Source organism: Bufo gargarizans, chromosome 8, assembly GCF_014858855.1.
Source record: "Bufo gargarizans isolate SCDJY-AF-19 chromosome 8, ASM1485885v1, whole genome shotgun sequence".
In the NCBI taxonomy this organism is placed as follows: Eukaryota; Metazoa; Chordata; class Amphibia; order Anura; family Bufonidae; genus Bufo; species Bufo gargarizans.
In genome coordinates, this window is record NC_058087.1 from 100,979,546 (window position 1) to 100,998,865 (window position 19,320).

Sequence of the window (19,320 nt, forward strand, 5' to 3'; positions counted from 1 at the left end):
GGTATGAATTGCCCTTATTACCTCTCACATCCTGCAAACAGATGATTTACTATGTACATTACCTCAGCCATACAATACTACAAAATATTACATGCAGACATTCAGCTGTCCAGAGGAAGTTCCACTTTTGTAAAGTTCATATACCTTAACATGCTGTTCAATTTATTAATGACTGTAAATTATTATACAGTATGAATACAGCACCTCTATAATAGGAAAAAATTCAATACAGTAACACAGATTTTGTTGAACATAATTAGAGATGAGAGACGTATTCAAAAATTCAATTTGGCTGCTTCGCTGAATTTAACAAAAATAATTTTGCTTTGTGATCAATTACTTCATCATGAAGTGAATTTCTTTGTAAGTAATGGGTGCAATGACTGAGAGCAGCAATTGCGCCGCTCCCCGTCACTGTACCCCTCATCTGAAAGTAATCATGCAGTGTAAAATAAAAAATACAAAGTTACATCATACTTAACTAATCTGCTTGTTCACGACGGGCTAGCTGTCACCATCTTGATTGAAGTTCTGGTGCAAAATCTTGCGCGGCCCGTGATGACGTCATCACATTGGCCAGCGTGGTGGGCGTCATACATCATGATGCATCACGGGATTTGGTGGGAGATATTCAATCAAGATGGCAGTGGCCGGCCCATCGCAAACAAATGGATGAGGTAAGTATTATTATTTTTTTTGTTTTTTACACCATTTCAGGGAAAATCGATTCACTACCACGAGGCATGAGGAAATTCAGCTTCATAGCTAATCAAATTTTTCCTGAAATTCTGATCGAGGTCCACTTTGTGGACTTTTATTTGCTCAACACTAAACATAATTATCTGTGAGTGTTCAGATATGAGCAGAAAAGTAAAGCTTTAAAACGGCATCTTACCTTCATACCAGGGATACCAGGAAATCCAGGGGCACCACTCAAGCCTATTGGACCCTAGTAAATAAAAAAAATATTGTTTATCATAAAAACTTAAATATTACATTCAGGGGCAGACTGGGAACGTAAAGTGGCCCTGGAAAAAGTGGCCACATGTTGGCGGGTCCAAATTGACAGAAGGCTGGATAACATGAGTAGTCAGGGACAACAGAAGTAGGTGGGGTAGAACCAAGTACCACATTGCAGCACAAAATACTGCCGCCTTGTTGCAGTATTAGGCTACTTTCACACTAGCGTTCGGGTCTCCGCTTGTGAGTTCTGTTTAAAGGCTCTCACAAGCGGCCCCGAATGCATCCGTCCAGCCCTAATGCATTCTGAGTGGATTCGGATCCGCTCAGAATGCATCAGTCTGGCAGGATCCGTCCAGACTTACAATGTAAGTCAATGGGGACAGATCCGTTTGAATTTGACACAATATGGCTCAATTTTCAAACGGATCCGCCCCCCATTGACTTTCAATGTAAAGTCTGGACGGACCCGTCTAAAGCTACTTTCACACTTAGAATTGGCTTAAATCTTTTTTAAAACACCAGGGCTCTGAATTATCATACCTTTACTCCACAACTCTGGCTTCAAAAAGAGCCTTTTGCAACTTTTTAGGCTCATTTGCCCAAATTTTTTGTGACTTTTTGCATTTTTACACCACTCACTCCAGTTTTGAAATATGGATGGGAAGTGGGCATGGTTGGTTATGTTAATGAGTTTCACTCCAGATTTACCACTTTTTAAAAAACTCGCAATCGCACTCCAGGAGGAGGGTGGAGTAGGAAAGCTGGAGTAGCTTTTGTAGATAAGTGTTAGGTTTAAAGAAGAACTCCCGCAAAAAATTTTATTCTCTGACCTGCTAGAAAGGTACATGATATAATCTGTAGTGACTGTAATTTTCTTACCAGTGTCTGTATTTGCTAGTTATACCACCCTAATTCTTCTCATCTGTGTTATGTGACCAGCAACCAGACTCTCCAACTGACACAGCATCTTATGTATGGACAGTCAGTTTCTTTATGTATTCCTATGGGAGCCTCAATGTCAGTCTCATAGCAATGAATAGAAAAGTAACAGACTTCCTGTCCTGTGTTAGAGATCAAAGAGTTGATCACATCACACAGCTACAATCAGAAGGGAGAAGATACCTCACAAATACAGTCACTGATGAGAAGATTACATTCACTATAGATTACATCATGCACCTTCCTAACAGGCCAGAGAATAACATTTTTAGCGGGAGTTCTACTTTAAGGATAAGACAAATTTATCAAACAATATGTGACTTTTGATAAATATGTCATAAAGTACTCCATTCAGAGTCAAGCAAGACTGACTTCAATACTGTATTCCCTTCATGATAAATTCCCCCTAAATATCCCCTATTAGCTTATGAATTGCTGTTCTACGCCACAGTTCTGGAGTAAAATTCTGCCTCACAGTAAGCCAATCAATAGTTGACATAGATTTAGCCACTGTGATAATTCTTGTTCAAGTCTAGATTGCCTAAGTTTACGTCATCTAACTGATTAGAAAATCTAGGCCAATATGCTTTCACAACTCAAAACTGTAACATGAGATGAAGTCATAGTTGTGCCTTTCTGCTTGCAAGAGTAGGGTTAGCTTCAAATATTAGTCCTTTGCTATAACCACGTGCAGACATGTTTCCATCTCCTATAACCCTTTCCCACTTACATGCACACTGTCTTTTTTGGCTTTCTGGGTAACCATTCGGCACTACTCTTGATAACCGGGCTATGTTTTCTCTGCACACAGGAACTTCCACACATAATATTATGTCAGCAGACTCACAAGCCCTCTGGCTTCACTAAGTGACATCTCTTAGGCCTCACTATGCAATCTATCTCCTTGGATCCAAACACCCCACTGCTAGTATGCACTGGGTCTTTCTACAGCTGATTTTTTTAAACTTAACAGTACGCCACTTCTTTTAGCTTCTTCATCGCTCACAATTGTCTCCCTAACTCACTAGCTTTCTCCTCAGTGGCTGAATTAAGGTTTCCTTCTGCTCAGTCACTGAGAAGGTGTCTCTGGCACATTATGTTCTCAGTACAAACACCCACTCTTTTATAGATGTGCCTCAACCCCATCTACTAGCATTGGGGCCCAATGTCTGAGTACTACAACACTCATAGTCACATAAGTGTAGGGCTCCTGCCCTGGCTGACTGACATTTACTCCTCCAAGCTAACATCCAGCACAGGCTGGACTTAAGGCTGCAAGACTGGGGGTAGGCCTGGCATGACAGGCGTTTGGAGGGAGTGAGTTGGGAGGCTTAGGGTTAAAGGGTATTGAAAGGATGGGGGGTGGGGGCACGTTAGGGGAGGAGTGTAGGGTTTAAAAAGGGCAGGGGGAGGCGAGATCAGGGTCATCTCGTGTGGGACAACAGTCTTTCAGCAGCCCTCTCCGACCCCCCTAGTTGGCTGCTGGTTGGGTGGGGAAGCTAGCGGCGGTCATGGTTGATGTGGTTTATGGGTGGATTTTGGTCCAGCGGGGACGGCATTGTCATAGCGGCCATGGCGGGGGTGGGCCCTTGGAGTTGGTGGTTATGGTGGCTTTGGCGTGGTGGGGAGGGAGCCAAAGGGGCTCTGGACTCCCCAGGTATTGGATGTTTGGGTGTGATATGGCAGGTATCTGCCCCACGGTTGTTGCCCCCGGTTCTGCCTCCAAGCTGGCGTTTATCGGCTGGAGGTAATTTAATTGAGGGCACGGGCTGTTATCCGCCAGGTTTTACGGGGCTCCAAGGACCCTCTCCGTGCTGGGCATGTTTCTCTGTGGTCTGGAAGTTTTTTCTTGGGCGGGGGGCCTTGAGGTGGGAAGGCCTTGGATTGGTTATGTTATATGTTATTTATGCTTAAATTATTATTATTAATAAATAAATGGCTGCTGTGGCCAATAAAATCCACCAGTGGAGTTGTGTCTTTATTTGGGGAAGGAGGGGAGAGTGGGAGGTAAAACGACTGGACAATACGCTGGTCAAGGAAAATCCATGCCCCAGTGCCAACTTTTCTGACAGCATATGGTGATAATGCCACACCCAGCAGTTTGCTAGCTCCCATGCAAACGCAGGCTAAGGTGCACTGACTCAGTGGGAGCACAAAAATCACAAAGTACAAAAATTACATTTCAACAAAAATGATCCATGAATATTTTTCTTAAATACACATATACATAAGGTTAACATAGAAGGTAGTTCTCTTTTGCTTCAAGAGGCTGTTGCTATGGTTAATTTCCAGAACTATTTTAAAGGACCCTGGATGCTGTTCTTGGAAAAAATATTGTAGCTTATATGTACTGAATTAGAGATTGGTTGTTGTAAACAAGTAATTATTTTTCCCTTCCACTGGATCAGAACTGCAGGATAGCAATACATGGACTTATTCGATCATATCTGTGTTACTTTGTTGCTGAACCTTAATAGTATGTACAATCCCTAAAAAATAACCAAACTAATGAAAATTATTTTGTTCTTAGAACAAACCTACTGGTATCAATAAAGGAAACTCATATGGTAACCTACTATTGCTCCAGCTGGTCCCACAAGTCCATTGGCACCTCTTGCACCCTGGAAATATCAAACAAAACATTGAGTTAGACAGAACATGTACATTTAAAGACACCCTAATATCAAGAGTTGTGTCATATTTCCTTTACAGATTCCAAGTAATTTTCACAAATTCTCTGTAAAGCAATGTATTGTAGTAATAATACTAAAAGAAACATAACACTCATTGTGTGTAATGGTTGAATAAAGAAGGGTGAGCAACCGGTAATCGGTGTTGGCCAAAATGCATATAACCCGAGGGTCACAGGAAAGGCAGCATAACATAAAGTCAGCCATGTGTGTCAGAGTCCCAACAGACAAGACTTTGCTGTCCTCATCAGGAGGATGACTCTCAATCTCCTCATATTCTTCCTCCTCTTTGGCCTATCGCCGCTGAACAGATGGAATAAACCTGCTGTGGGTACTACCCTCTGTAGCAGAGGCAAATGTCTCCTGTTCCTCCTCATCATCACCCAATTTGCGCTGAGAAGATAAACAGAGGGGGGTCTGGCTATCAACCTGAGTACTGTCTTCCCCCATTTCCACCTCTTACACATGCAAAGCGTTCGCCTTCATTGTGAGCAGCGAGCATTTCAGTAGATACAGAAGTGGGATGGTTATGCTGATAATAGTGTTATCGCCGCTTACCATCTGTGTTGATTCCTCAAAGTTTCGGAAATGGGCACACCTTCACCAGTAGCTCAGGCAAATTGGGGTAGGTTTTGAGAAACCACTGAGCACTAAGTTGAACACGTGGGCTAGGCATGGTATGCGTGTGAGCTTGCCGAGCGTCAAAGCCGCCATCAAGTTACGGCCATTATCAGACACAACCATGCCTGGTTCTAGGTTGAGTGGCGGGAGCCACAGCTCAGTCTGGTCTCTTATCCCCTGCCACATCTCTGCAGTGGTGTGCTGTTTGTCACCTAAACATATTAGTTGAAGCACGGCCTGTTGCCGCTTCCCCACTGCAGTGCTATACTGCTTCCAGCTACTGACTAATGGCTGACTGGTGCTGCAAGATGATAAATCAGAGGTGGAAGTGGAGGAGGAGGTGGAGTAGAAGGGGGTCGGGGGGGGGGGTTGCAGCCACTATTGTAGGTGGTGGCGGAAATCCTCATGGAAGTAGGGCCCGCAATTCTTGCCGTCGGTAGCACCTGTGCCATCCCAGGGTATGACTTGCTCCCGGCTTCCACAATGTTCACCCAGTGTGCCGTCAGGGAAATGTAGCATCTCTGGCCACAAGCACTTGTCCATTTGTTAGTCGTTAAGTGGACCTTCCCAATAACTGTGTTGGTCAGGGCACAGGCAATGTAACGGGACACATGCTGGTGTAAGGCGGAGACAGCACTCTGGAAAAAATAGTGGCGGCTGGGGACTGAGTAACGAGGGACCACCACCGCCATCAGGCTGCAGAAAGCCTCAGTGTCCACAAGCCTAAATGGCAACATTTCCAGGGCCAGCAATTTGAAAAGGTGCGCATTTAGTGCTATGGCCTGTGGGTGGGTGGCTGGGTATTTGCGCTTTCGTTCAAAGGCCTGGGGTATGGACATCTGTACGCTGCGCTGGGACACAGAAGTGGGTGTGCTAGCTGATGGTGCTTGCGAAGGTCCAGGTGCAAGGCGGGAAGCATCTGGGCTTGTGTTTGGACAAGGGATTGGCCAGCACATAACACAGGGGAAGAGGAGGCAGTGGTGTGACCCGCAGACACTGATTGTGGAATTGTGCAAGGGCCCTGTGTTTGCTGGGTAATCTGTAGTTCTTTCTAGTGATCTGAAGGCAAAGGGACTATTTAGATTTTTTCCACTAAGCTGTTCCCCATATACAATAAATACCTTTTATATTTTAAGTGTGTCCATTTTCAAACAATGCTGATTATGTTTATTTTTTATTGTTTATTTTTATATGTAAAATGAGGATGATTAGATTTTTTTCATTCGTTGTTATGTCTTTAAACACTTTTTTTAAACTTTGTTTTTAGTTCCCCCTAAGGGACTCTAAGATGTGCCCATTAGATTGCTTCTACCATAGAATGTAAAGGCTTACCATTGTAGTCTATTGATACTATTATGTCCTACCACAGTCAGAGCTTACTAGGAACTTTACTATGGTAGAGCTAATGCTGCCATAGCATCCAAATAGCTCCTGTGATCTTGTCTAAGAGGGGCCATTTGGTCGCTAGGTACATTTTGCTTTCACTAAATGACCACTTAGATACCATGGTTGCAAGTGAGCACAACATCTGAGTGGTTAAAAGTCTGTGATCAGTTATCTCTGAACACAGACTGACTTTTGCTATGTAAAACTGCATGCACCCCCCCCCCCCCACACCTATGCTGTTTACTTGGCTCCTTAAGAGGTGTCATGTATAAAGGCACAGCATCTGCTATATCCATATCTGCATTCCCTCTAAGCTGTGCACACTGTAATGGAAATGGTTAAAACAACATACTAATGAGGAACAAGCCTAATAGCAGCTTTACCTACTGGACAGTTTGGAATTTATAACTCTTTCAATTCCAGATAACAGAGAGAACAATGGTGTATTATAATAATGCTTCTAATATGTCTAGGAGGCAGTGCCTCTCTTTATATGATGCCATGATCATGCATATTAGTTGATACTTACAGGTGTACCTTGAGGTCCAATACGTCCCCTTTCTCCAGGCATTCCTCTTGGTCCCTTTAAAATTAAGAATTTTGATAAGAAATAGTTACTACATTGGCTTCTGTCTAATTACGCTCTTACATGTAAATATAAATAGCAAAAGAATAAGAATGTGCTGGTATATTGTGGAATCCTGGATAGTGCAATTATCTAATAGACAAATGCAGATTCAGTAAAGATGTAAGTTAAAAATGCATGATCTCTACTTTAGGGGGGTCTATGCACTCACAAAGTGAGTACACCCCTAACATTTTTGTAAATATTTACTTCTATCTTTTCATGGGACAACACTGAAGATATGGCAATTTGATACAATGTAAAGTAGTCAGTGTACAGTTTGGTGTTAACGCTCTCCCACTCTCTCATACTGGTCACTGGAAGTTCAACATGGCACCTCATGGCATAGAACTCTCTGAGGATCTGAAAAAAAGAATTGTTGCTCTACATATGGCCTAGGCTATAAGAAGATTGCCAACACCCTGAAATTGAGCTGTATCACAGTGGCCAACTCCATACAGTGATTTAACAAGACAGGTTCCACTCAGAACAGAACAGGCCTCTCCATGGTTGACCAAAGAAGTTGAGTGCACATGCTCAGCATCATATCGAGAGGTTGTCTTTTCAAAATAGATGTATCGGTGCTGCCAGCATTGCTACAGAGGTTAAAGGGGGGGAGGGTCAGTGCTCAGACCATACACCTCACACTGCATCAAATTGGTTTGCATGGCTGATATCCCAGAAGGAAGCCTCTTCTAAAGATCATGAGAAAGCCCACACTGGAACCATGTCCTGTGGTCTGATGAGACCAATATAAACGTATTTGTTTCAGATGGTGTCAAGCATGTGTGGCAACTCCACTGTTTCCTTGACTACCTTTTGGTCAGGGCTTAGTCCCCTCACGCCTTAGTAATAGTAAACTGAGACAGCCCCTTTAAGGACTCAATTTCTATGCTCATTTTGTTGTTTAGTTATTTAACCCCTTCAACCACCATCACGTACCGGTACGTCACTGTGGTGCAGGGGATGTATGGAGCAGGCCTCTGCAGTGGCCGATCGCGCTACCCCCGTCATTTAATCCCTCAGGTGCCAGAATCAACGCTGATCACGCCACCTGTGAGTGAGAGCAGAGGGATGCAGTTCCCTCTGCCTTACGATCGGAGACCCTGCAGTGAAATCGCGGGCTCCGTTTGGTTGCCATTGCGGCCTGGACGCGAGTGTAAAAATCATATTCACCGTAGTAGATGTACAGTATATTAGGGTGAATAGGAGAGAGTATCAAAAGATCCCATGTACTAGGGCCCTAAGGGGTCTAATAGTTCTTAAAAAAAAAATTAAGAATAAAAAAAAAAAATTATATTAAAAGTTTAAATCGCCCCCCTTTCCCAAATTTACATACAAAAATATATTAACAATAAAAAAATAAACATATTAGGTATTTCAGCGCTCCGAAATATTCTGAACTATTTATTATTTATTATTAAAGCGCCATTCCATAGCGCTGTACATATGAAAAGGGGTATACATACTGTACATAATGCAGACAATTGCACAAAGCATGAACAAGACAAATTACAAACTGGTACAGAAGGAGAGAGGGCCCTGCCTGTGAGGGCCTCACAATCAGAGGTGGGTTTTTAGGTTTCTTTTGAAGGAATCCACTATAGGTGAGAGTGATATTTTGTGGTAGCGAGTTCCAGACTGTGGGGTATGCACAGGAGAAATCTTGGAGGCGATTGTGGGAAGAGGTGATAAGATAAAAGGTAAGGAGAGGAGAGAAGGAGGTCTTGTGAGGATTGGAGATTGCGTGTGGGGATATATCTAAAGTAGCTCAGAGACGTAGGGAGGGGACAGGTATGTATTTGTTAGTTTTTGAACTCACTGGGCAATGGGGAGCCAGTGAAGGGATTGGCAGAGTGGAGAGGCAGAGGAGTAACAGGGTGAGAGGTGGATTTGTCGGGCAGCAGAGTTGAGGATAGATTGGAGGGGTTTTAGAGTGCTAGATGGAACTAGATGGCCACAGAGAAGGATGTTGCAGTAGTCTAGGTGGGAGATGATGAGGGCATGTTCACAGATTCAAAGTTGAGGAAAGTGCGGATGTGGGAGATGTTTTTGAGTTAAAGGCGGCAGGTCAATTCTGTGTTATCCATGTTAAGTTTTAGAAAGCGAGAGGAAAATTTCTGAACTATTAAAATATTTTTTGGGGGGAGTTTGTATGTTCTCCCCGTGTTTGCGTGGGTTTCCTCCGGGTACTCCAGTTTCCTCCCACACTCCAAAGACATACTGATAGGGACCTTAGATTGTGAGCCCCGTTGGGGACAGTTGATTGCTAATGTCTGTAAAGAGCTGTGCATAAAGTGCATAAAATAAATCAATAAATAAACTTCAGATTTTTTAGATGTATAGAGCTGAGCCAGGATGAAACAAATTGTACCACAAGAATAGCACTAGTCAGCGTTACATATACAAAAATGCTTCTCCTTTTCCTCAGGTTATTTTATTGTTTTACATTTTCATGTTTTACATTTGAATGGCATCATATCATTATGATGAAACTCAAAACTCATATCATAGCTGCTTTTTCCCTAGGTCTATAAACCAATTGAATAAATACTGGGCCAAGTCCAACTTTGCTACAGTTGTTTAAAGAATTCTAAGAGTAAAGCACAGGCCAGGGGTAGGAGAACCTCCAGAAAAGGCTGAGCTGACTGCACTCTGCTGTTTCGATATCTCCAATAGCCTCGAACTGGAGCTACAAAAACAGATAGTACAGCGAGCCCAGTTTTAGTAACTTCTGAGTTATCACAAAGAGTGTGGCTTGCTGGGCTATGCTGTTTGCATAGCTTGTGTTCACTGCTATGTGATTTACAGAAACATTGGAGCGCAGTCGGCTTGGATATTTCTGTAACTTCAGCTACTCGTAGCCAGTATTTGCACTGGCTATTCCCATCTCTGCCTTGAAAGACTGATATAGGAATTCCCCTTTAAAGGGGTATTCCCATCTGATTAATCATCTTTGATTAAAATATTTACCCCCCATTTAAATTTTATGTAAATATGCATCATTATCAAAAAGCTACCGTTCTCTTTTAAATCTAAATTTCTAAATCCATTGTTTATCTTCGTGGCCCATTAATACGGCCACTGCTTGCCGGCCGCATCCATGGGTCGTGAATGCGCAGATCCATTTTTTTTTAGCAGCATCTAAAGGAGAGCCGTGCATGCGGGGCTCCAACGCAGCACAAAAGAATATAGTTCTGCCATGCGCGGCCGCCCGAGACGAGTCCGGACAGCATCGGAGAGGAGCACCGGGAGACAACTTCATAAGTGGTGGGTAAGTATTATTTTTACATGCACCACCAATTCCACCAATGATTAGGGACTATTTGAGGCACTTGGGGGGCTATTTAAATGGGGGATTATGGAGGCACTTACTTAGGGGGTCTATTTGAATGGGGGCTTATGAAGGCACTTGGGGGGCTATTTGAATGGGGGCATATGGAGGCACTTGGGGGGGCTATTTGAATGGGGGCATATGGAGGCACTTGGGAGTCTATTTTTATGGGGGCATATGGAGGCACTTGGGGGGCTATTTGAATGGGGGCAGTTGAAGGCACTTGGGGGGCTATTTGAATGGGGGCAGTTGGAGGCACTTGGGGGTCTATTTGAATGGGGCAGTTGGAGGCACTTGGGGGGCTATTTGAATGGGGGCAGTTGGAGGCACTTGGGGGGCTATTTGAATGGGGGCAGTTGGAGGCAAATGGGGGGATATTTGAATGAGGGCAGTTGGAGGCACTTGGGGGGGCAATTTGAATGGGGGCAGTTGGAGGCACATGGGGGGCTGATGGAGGCATATGGGGGGCTGATGGGTGTAGCAGAGCTTAATATGCTGCTGTTCAGCCATAGTTCTAGTGCGGAAGGGAATAGACAGATGTACTAGAGCTGTATATGTGGCAGGTCAGCATCAATGCTGGTGGAAGAGAGAAACTGATGCAGCAGAGCTGAATACGCTGCTGTTCAGACACATTTCTAATGGGGAAGGAAATAGACAGATGTAGCAGAGCTGTATATTTGGCGGGTCAGCATCAATGCTGGTGGAAGAGAGAAACAGATGTAGCAGACTGAATAGGTGGCTGTTCTGACATAGTGCTGGGTGAAGACATAAGCAGACAGATGTAGCAGAGCTGTATATGAAGCTTTTCAGACACAGTGCTAGTGGGGGAGTAGAATAAAGATGTAGCAGGGCTGTATAGGAAGCCACTTAGCCAAAGTAATGTTAGGGGACTGGAGAAGACACATGTAGCTGAGCTGTATATGCATCTATAAAGATACATAGTGTAAGGTTTACACACAACTGGAGTACAGCTGTAATGGAAACAAATCTGCATAAGTGCTGGTGGGTGGGGGTTGGTCAAGCTTTTGAGCTAATGTATAATATGGAATTATAGTTTTTGATGCATAGAATGGGTTTGTAAAAGATCAGACTGAGATTTTATGTGTAAAACTGTGCAGAAGAGCAACCTGTTACTGTACACTGAGCTCACTTCACATGGCTCTCTGATGATTCCCCCAGCAGGGGGAGGGGCCTCACAGACAGGGTCATACTCTTTACATGAACTAGCACGCAAGGACTGAGTTCTCAGTGTGATGTCATAAGGAGGCGTGGCCGGCCTTAGCAGCAGAAAACCAGGAAGTGAACAGCTAGCTGGCAGCAATTGAGGATGAAGTAGCAAGATGGGAATACCCCTTTAACAGTCACCCCAATTCAAAAAAGAAAAATGGTACTAAAGGCATGTGATAGGATCATGGCAGATTACTACCAAGTCCCAAGTTCATGCTTTCAAGTTGGTATCTTATGTATCACCACCCAAAGGCCCCTTTCAGACAAGCGAGCTCCACACTCCAGACTCGCAGCGTGAGTGTGCAGGAGTGCCCGTCCTGACCTCTCAGCACTGACTGGGTGGCATAGCAGTATAGGGATTTATGATGCTATATAACCCTTAGAGGTCTGGAATGTATGGGAAAACATTGACAGCATTTTGTCGGTGTTATACAATACATTCCATAACTGTAGAGGTTACATAGCATCATATATCACTATAATGCTATGCGGCCCCATCAGTGCTGGGAGGTCAGGGCAGGAGCTGCTGCATACTCGCGCTGCCAGTCCGGTGAATGGAACTCGCTCGTTTGAAAGGGGTCAAAAAGCAAGTTAAACAACTACACTAAATATGTACATGCATTCTTCTAGGCTATTATAGGAAAAAAATAGGAAAACAAGATTAATAGAACTTGTCACAATGTGCTTATATGCTGTTCCAAACTTACCGGTGGGCCATTTAAACCCATTGGACCAGGAGGACCATTTTCACCCTAAATGATACAGTAAAGAATATGTAGTTAGGTAACTGTCTCAGTTAATACAATATGTATTCAGATAAGATATAAGGTTGTGACACTTATTGTCTATCTACAGAATAGGAGATAAATGACTGATAACTGGGGTCCAAACTGATTGCTAAATGAGGGTCTAGAGACCCCTGCTCCTACTTGTTGTATGGCTGCAATGATAATCTGTGTGAATTCACCCTGCTCTCTCCATCAGTCCTATAGACCTTGAAAGGAGTTGCACTATGCATGCTTGATTGCCATGCAGCTAGGAGGAAGAGGAGCTCGGGGCCCCATTCTAGAAAACAGTGGATATTCGAGCAGTGGGGCCCTCCGAGTGCATACATGATGTTAAAATAAAAGAACTTTGGGAACTGCTAATGGAGTTTCCCTTGTCTATTGATTTCAAATCACAAATATTTAAGTTCTTCACTGGCCAGGAATCAAAGCATATTTCCCAGCTTCATTTATTTACAGTATATGAAATAGCAGTAGGAGAGCTTAATATAGTGTAATATGACGTGTTCCAATCATAAAGAAAGACATATCACGTATATGCTGGAAGCAAATGCAAATTTGGTCACAGAAACCTTTTGTAGTTCCTTGTTATAGTGGAGTTACTTCACAGGCAACATTTTGTTGCACTTCCCAAGACCATATCTTTATCCATATTCTAAACAAGGCCCATTTTTTCCTAGCTAAGGAATTTGTGATTAGCACATTAACCCTTGATTATATTGCATTTCAATGAGCTGTCGTCCATGGTTATGGTACAACCCTTTTAATGTGATTCTACTATATTCTAGTGCATGGTTTTCTACAAAAAAAGCCCTCATCTATTCTAAGGGTACTTTCACACTAGCGCTTTTCTTTTCCGGCACTGAGTTCTGTCATAGGGGCTCAATGCAGCATTACCTCCGTCCAAAATTCCGGATCAGTTGCCGGAATGCCATATCTGGCATTAATTTACATTAAAATGTATTAGTGCGGCATTAAAAATACCGCAATTTCGGATCCGTCCTTCCGATCGGCGCATGCGCAGACCGGTAAAAATGTAAAAAAAATATATAACGGATCCATTTCTCCAGATGACATCTGGAGAGATGGATCCTTTCTTGTAATGCATTTGTATCCGTCTACAAATGCTGTCCGTTTGCATGCAGATTGCTTGTTGGATCACTCTGCTGCAAGTGTAAAAGTAGCCTTAGGCTACTTTCCTGATATATTTTTTTCCTCCAAAAATTCTACAATTAAAATATTTAGTTGCCATGCATATATTAACTTCTTACCTTTGCTCCTGCTGCTCCGAGCTCTCCTTTTGGGCCATCCAGTCCTTTATGACCCTAAAAGGCAACATAATATCATTTCCCACACTGTTTCCTCAGATACAGTAACTCAACTTTAGTTAGAATTAATAGTTTACAATATTAGTAATACAACTCCTACATATGCCACGTTAGAAGGGACAGATATTTAAAAAGGGTTTACAGACACCCAGGACCCCCGTCGATAAGTTGTTTCGGAAGGCAATGGCGCTCCTGTAAGCGCCCCAGTCTTCTCTGTGCTCACCAAGCACAGTACCATATATGTTCGGCATAGTGCTCAGCCCCATTGAAGTGAATGGGGCTGAGCTGTGATACCAAGCACAGCCGCTATACTATGTACAACACTGTGTCCTATGAGCCCAGAGAAGGCTTTGGCACTCACCAGGGCCGTCTTTAATATTGATTGGACCCTGGGCAAGAGGGAGAACACAAGTGCCACTGCCGCATTCATGGGTCTAAAGAATCCAGGAAATAGCTGGCACTCAGACCCAGAGCATGCTGACGAAGGCTGGACGGGCCGAAATGCGTCTATGTAATATGTATTATTTTGACATGAAATAAAGAATTGAAGACTATCACAAGCACTCGCTGGGATTTACACAACATGAGTCAATACTTTATTAACTAAGTAGCAGGACATGTAGGGCATACATGGGGGATCTCCCTGCACTTAATACTATTTCTGGGCGACTCTCCATTGCGCTGTTGTGGCCCCCGTTACATTCTCCCGCGGTGTATGCTAAGTAACAGCATCAGAACACCAGGGAGGAAACATCAGCTTTTCTCTTTGGGTGTTCTTTCTCCCTGGTTATAGCGCAGAACGTCTTTTTTTTTTTCTCCCTGGCTGTGACGTTTTGCGCTGCGATAGGACAGAAGGAGAAGGAACGCCCACATAGAAAAGCTGATGTCTCGTTCCGATGCTGTTACTTAATACAGCATGGGAGAATGCAATAGGGGCCACAGAGGCACAACGGAGCAGCGCCCAAAAATAATAGTTAGTGCAGGGAAATCCCCCATGTATGCCCTACATGTCCTGCTACTTAGTTAATGAAGAATGTACCCATAAAAGGTCCTCCAGTGTCCAGCGGAGCTCAAGAGGCAGATGCCTTGGGTCCCCAGGAGCAACTGGGACTGGGGCAGCTGCCCCTTTTGCCCTGCGTTAAAAACTGCCCTGGCGCTCACCGGAGAGCTGATCCCTTCTCAAACAGCTGATTGATGGTGGTCCTGGGTATCAGACCCCACCAATCACATACTGATGACTAGAGTTGAGCGAACACCTGGATGTTCGGGTTCGAGAAGTTCGGCCGAACTTCCCGAAAATGTTCGGGTTCGGGTTCCGAACCCGATCCGAACTTCGTCCCGAACCCGAACTCCATTGAAGTCAATGGGGACCCGAACTTTTCGGCACTAAAAAGGCTGTAAAACAGCCCAGGAAAGGGCTAGAGGGCTGCAAAAGGCAGCAACATGTAGGTAAATCCCCTGCAAACAAATGTGGATAGGGAAATGAATTAAAATAAAAATTAAATAAATAAAAATTAACCAAAATCAATTGGAGAGAGGTCCCATAGCAGAGAATCTGGCTTCCCGTCACCCACCACTGGAACAGTCCATTCTCAGATATTTAGGCCCCGGAACCCAGGCAGAGGAGAGAGGTCCCGTAACAGAGAATCTGGCTTCATGTCAGCAGAGAATTAGTCTGCATGTCATAGCAGAGAATGAGGCTTCACGTCAGCCACCACTGCAACAGTCCATTGGCATATATTTAGGCCCAGCACCCAGGCAGAGGAGAGAGGTCCCGTAACAGACAATCTGGCTTCATGTCAGCAGAGAATCAGTCTTCATGTCATAGCAGAGAATCAGGCTTCACGTCACCCACCACTGTAAGAGTCCATTTTCATAAATTTAGGCCCAGCACCCAGGCAGAGGAGAGAGGTCCCGTAACAGAGGATCTGGCTTCATGTCAGCAGAGAATTAGTCTGCATGTCATAGCAGAGAATGAGGCTTCACGTCAGCCACCACTGCAACAGTCCATTGGCATATATTTAGGCCCAGCACACAGGCAGAGGAGAGAGGTCCCGTAACAGACAATCTGGCTTCATGTCAGCAGAGAATCAGTCTGCATGTCATAGCAGAGAATCAGGCTTCACGTCACCCACCACTGCAACAGTCCATTGTCATAAATTTAGGCCCAGCACCCAGGCAGAGGAGAGAGGTCCCGTAACAGACAATCTGGCTTCATGTCAGCAGAGAATTAGTCTGCATGTCATAGCAGAGAATCAGGCTTCACGTCACCCACCACTGCAACAGTCCATTGTCATAAATTTAGGCCCAGCACCCAGGCAGAGGAGAGAAGTCCCGTAACAGACAATCTGGCTTCATGTCAGCAGAGAATCAGTCTTCATGTCATAGCAGAGAATGAGACTTCACGTCAGCCACCACTGTAAGAGTCCATTTTCATAAGTTTAGGCCCAGCACCCAGGCAGAGGAGAGAGGTCCCGTAACAGACAATCTGGCTTCATGTCAGCAGAGAATTAGTCTGCATGTCATAGCAGAGAATGAGGCTTCACTTCACCCACCACTGTAACAGTCCATTGGCATATATTTAGGCCCAGCACCCAGGCAGAGGAGAGAGGTCCCGTAACAGACAATCTGGCTTCATGTCAGCAGAGAATCAGTCTGCATGTCATAGCAGAGAATGAGGCTTCACGTCAGCCACCACTGCAACAGTCCATTGGCATATATTTAGGCCCAGCACACAGGCAGAGGAGAGAGGTCCCGTAACAGACAATCTGGCTTCATGTCAGCAGAGAATTAGTCTGCATGTCATAGCAGAGAATGAGGCTTCACGTCACCCACCACTGTAACAGTCCATTGGCATATATTTAGGCCCAGCACCCAGGCAGAGGAGAGAGGTCCCGTAACAGACAATCTGGCTTCATGTCAGCAGAGAATCAGTCTGCATGTCATAGCAGAGAATGAGGCTTCATGTCAGCCACCACTGCAACAGTCCATTGGCATATATTTAGGCCCAGCACCCAGGCAGAGGAGAGAGGTCCCGTAACAGACAATCTGGCTTCATGTCAGTAGAGAATCAGTCTGCATGTCATAGCAGAGAATCAGGCTTCACGTCACCCACCACTGCAACAGTCCATTTTCATAAGTTTAGGCCAAGCACCCAGGCAGAGGAGAGAGGTCCCGTAACAGACAATCTGGCTTCATGTCAGCAGAGAATTAGTCTGCATGTCATAGCAGAGAATGAGGCTTCACGTCACCCACCACTGCAACAGTCCATTGGCATATATTTAGGCCCAGCACCCAGGCAGAGGAGAGAGGTCCCGTAACAGACAATCTGGCTTCATGTCAGCAGAGAATCAGTCTGCATGTCATAGCAGAGAATGAGGCTTCACGTCAGCCACCACTGCAACAGTCCATTGGCATATATTTAGGCCCAGCACACAGGCAGAGGAGAGAGGTCCCGTAACAGACAATCTGGCTTCATGTCAGCAGAGAATTAGTCTGCATGTCATAGCAGAGAATGAGGCTTCACGTCAGCCACCACTGCAACAGTCCATTGGCATATATTTAGGCCCAGCACACAGGCAGAGGAGAGAGGTCCCGTAACAGACAATCTGGCTTCATGTCAGTAGAGAATCAGTCTGCATGTCATAGCAGAGAATCAGGCTTCACGTCACCCACCACTGCAACAGTCCATTGTCATAAATTTAGGCCCAGCACCCAGGCAGAGGAGAGAGGTCCCGTAACAGACAATCTGGCTTCATGTCACCAGAGAATTAGTCTGCATGTCATAGCAGAGAATGAGGCTTCACGTCACCCACCACTGCAACAGTCCATTGGCATATATTTAGGCCCAGCACCCAGGCAGAGGAGAGAGGTCCCGTAACAGACAATCTGGCTTCATGTCAGCAGAGAATTAGTCTGCATGTCATAGCAGAGAATGAGGCTTCACGTCAGCCACCACTGCAACAGTCCATTGTCATAAATTTAGGCCCAGCACCCAGGCAGAGGAGAGAGGTCCCGTAACAGACAATCTGGCTTCATGTCACCAGAGAATTAGTCTGCATGTCATAGCTTTAGGAGGTGACCTGCTCCCTTATCCCAGCATCCAGGCTTAGTTGCTACCTTATATCTATGACATTGTACGGTGGGGGGGTTTTCCTCACTCCCCACCGTGACACTAACATAGGTGCTGTCGGAAAAACCCTGATCGACGTAGGGCCCGCAATCTTTGGCGTCGGTAGCACCTGTGCCATGCCAGGGTATGACTCGCTCCCGGCTTCCCAAACATTCACCCAGTGTGCCATCTGGGAAATGTAGCCGAAAGTACTTGTACATGTGTCCATGGCTAAGTCGACCTTCCCAATAACTGCGTTGGTCAGGGAACGTGTGATGTGACGGGACACATGTTGGTGTAAGGCGGGAACGGCACACCTTGAAAAATAGTGGCGGCTGGGGACTGCATAACGCGGGAACATCAGGCTGCGGAAGGCCTCAGTGTCCACAAGCCTAATTCCGGGGCCAGTAATTTGGAAAGTTGCGCATTTAGTGCTATGGCCTGTGGGTGGGTGGGCGGGTATTTTCGCTTGCATTCAAAGGCCTGGGGTAAGAACAGGTGTTCGACCGAGCATGCTTGAACATCACTAATGTAGACTTTTGAGGATTGTGGAAATAAACAAGAATGTTATTCACTCATAATCGCATAATGTACAGATGTAGCAGGGTTAACCCACATGCTTTGAGACATGTTACCTAAACTAAATGCGTTAAGCAATTGCTTTTCAATGGCTTTTATTTCATGATAACATGATGAGTTAAGAAATTTGAGTTAAGAGTGTTTGTGTTACCCCTGCTACATCTGTATTTGGCTTTTGAAATGATATAGACATTGTTTGACAGGGTGTAGCTATAAGGGGTGCAGAGGTACCTAGTGCATCTGTCGCACTCAGGACTCTGTCACATCTGAATATTATAGAATTATAAATGTCACATAATAGGTGGGAGATTGATCTACTAGATTTCTCATTGGGACCTAAGAGCTTTAGGTTATGCCTAATAAATACTGCATCAAAACAGTTCAATATGGAAAGTGAATCTTTAAGGGGGTCAAGAAAGGTCCTGTATTTAGCAAGCTTCTGTAAGTCCTAACTGTTCTAGCTGCTAATAACGAATATGCCTTTTTTTGAATTTCCATTAAAGAGGTATGTACTCTCACTTTTTATGACATGTCTGTTTTTGTAACTTGACCATAGAGCAGGGATCAGCAACCTTCGGCACTCTAGCTGTTGTGAAACTACAATTCCCAGCATGCTCCATTAATTTCTATTTGAGTTCTTAGAAGAGCAGAGCAAGTATGCATGCTAGGAGTTGTAGTTTCTCAACAGCTGGAGTGCCGGAGGTTGCCTACCCCTGCCATAGAGCAATGCAA

The 19,320-nt window shown here is 44.6% G+C and overlaps 1 protein-coding gene across 1 annotated transcript in view; it reads right to left on the minus strand.

Annotated features, from left to right (window-relative positions):
• Window positions 1–19,320, minus strand: part of COL5A2 (collagen type V alpha 2 chain) — a 260,308-nt gene that overhangs the window by 102,822 nt on the left and 138,166 nt on the right. The window contains exons 14-18 of the mRNA XM_044302642.1: window positions 13,842–13,895; window positions 12,493–12,537; window positions 7,129–7,182; window positions 4,479–4,523; window positions 896–949 (exon numbers count right to left, since the gene is read on the minus strand). Coding sequence (XP_044158577.1) covers window positions 896–949; window positions 4,479–4,523; window positions 7,129–7,182; window positions 12,493–12,537; window positions 13,842–13,895 — 252 coding nt within the window. The remainder of the gene's footprint in view (window positions 1–895; window positions 950–4,478; window positions 4,524–7,128; window positions 7,183–12,492; window positions 12,538–13,841; window positions 13,896–19,320) is intronic.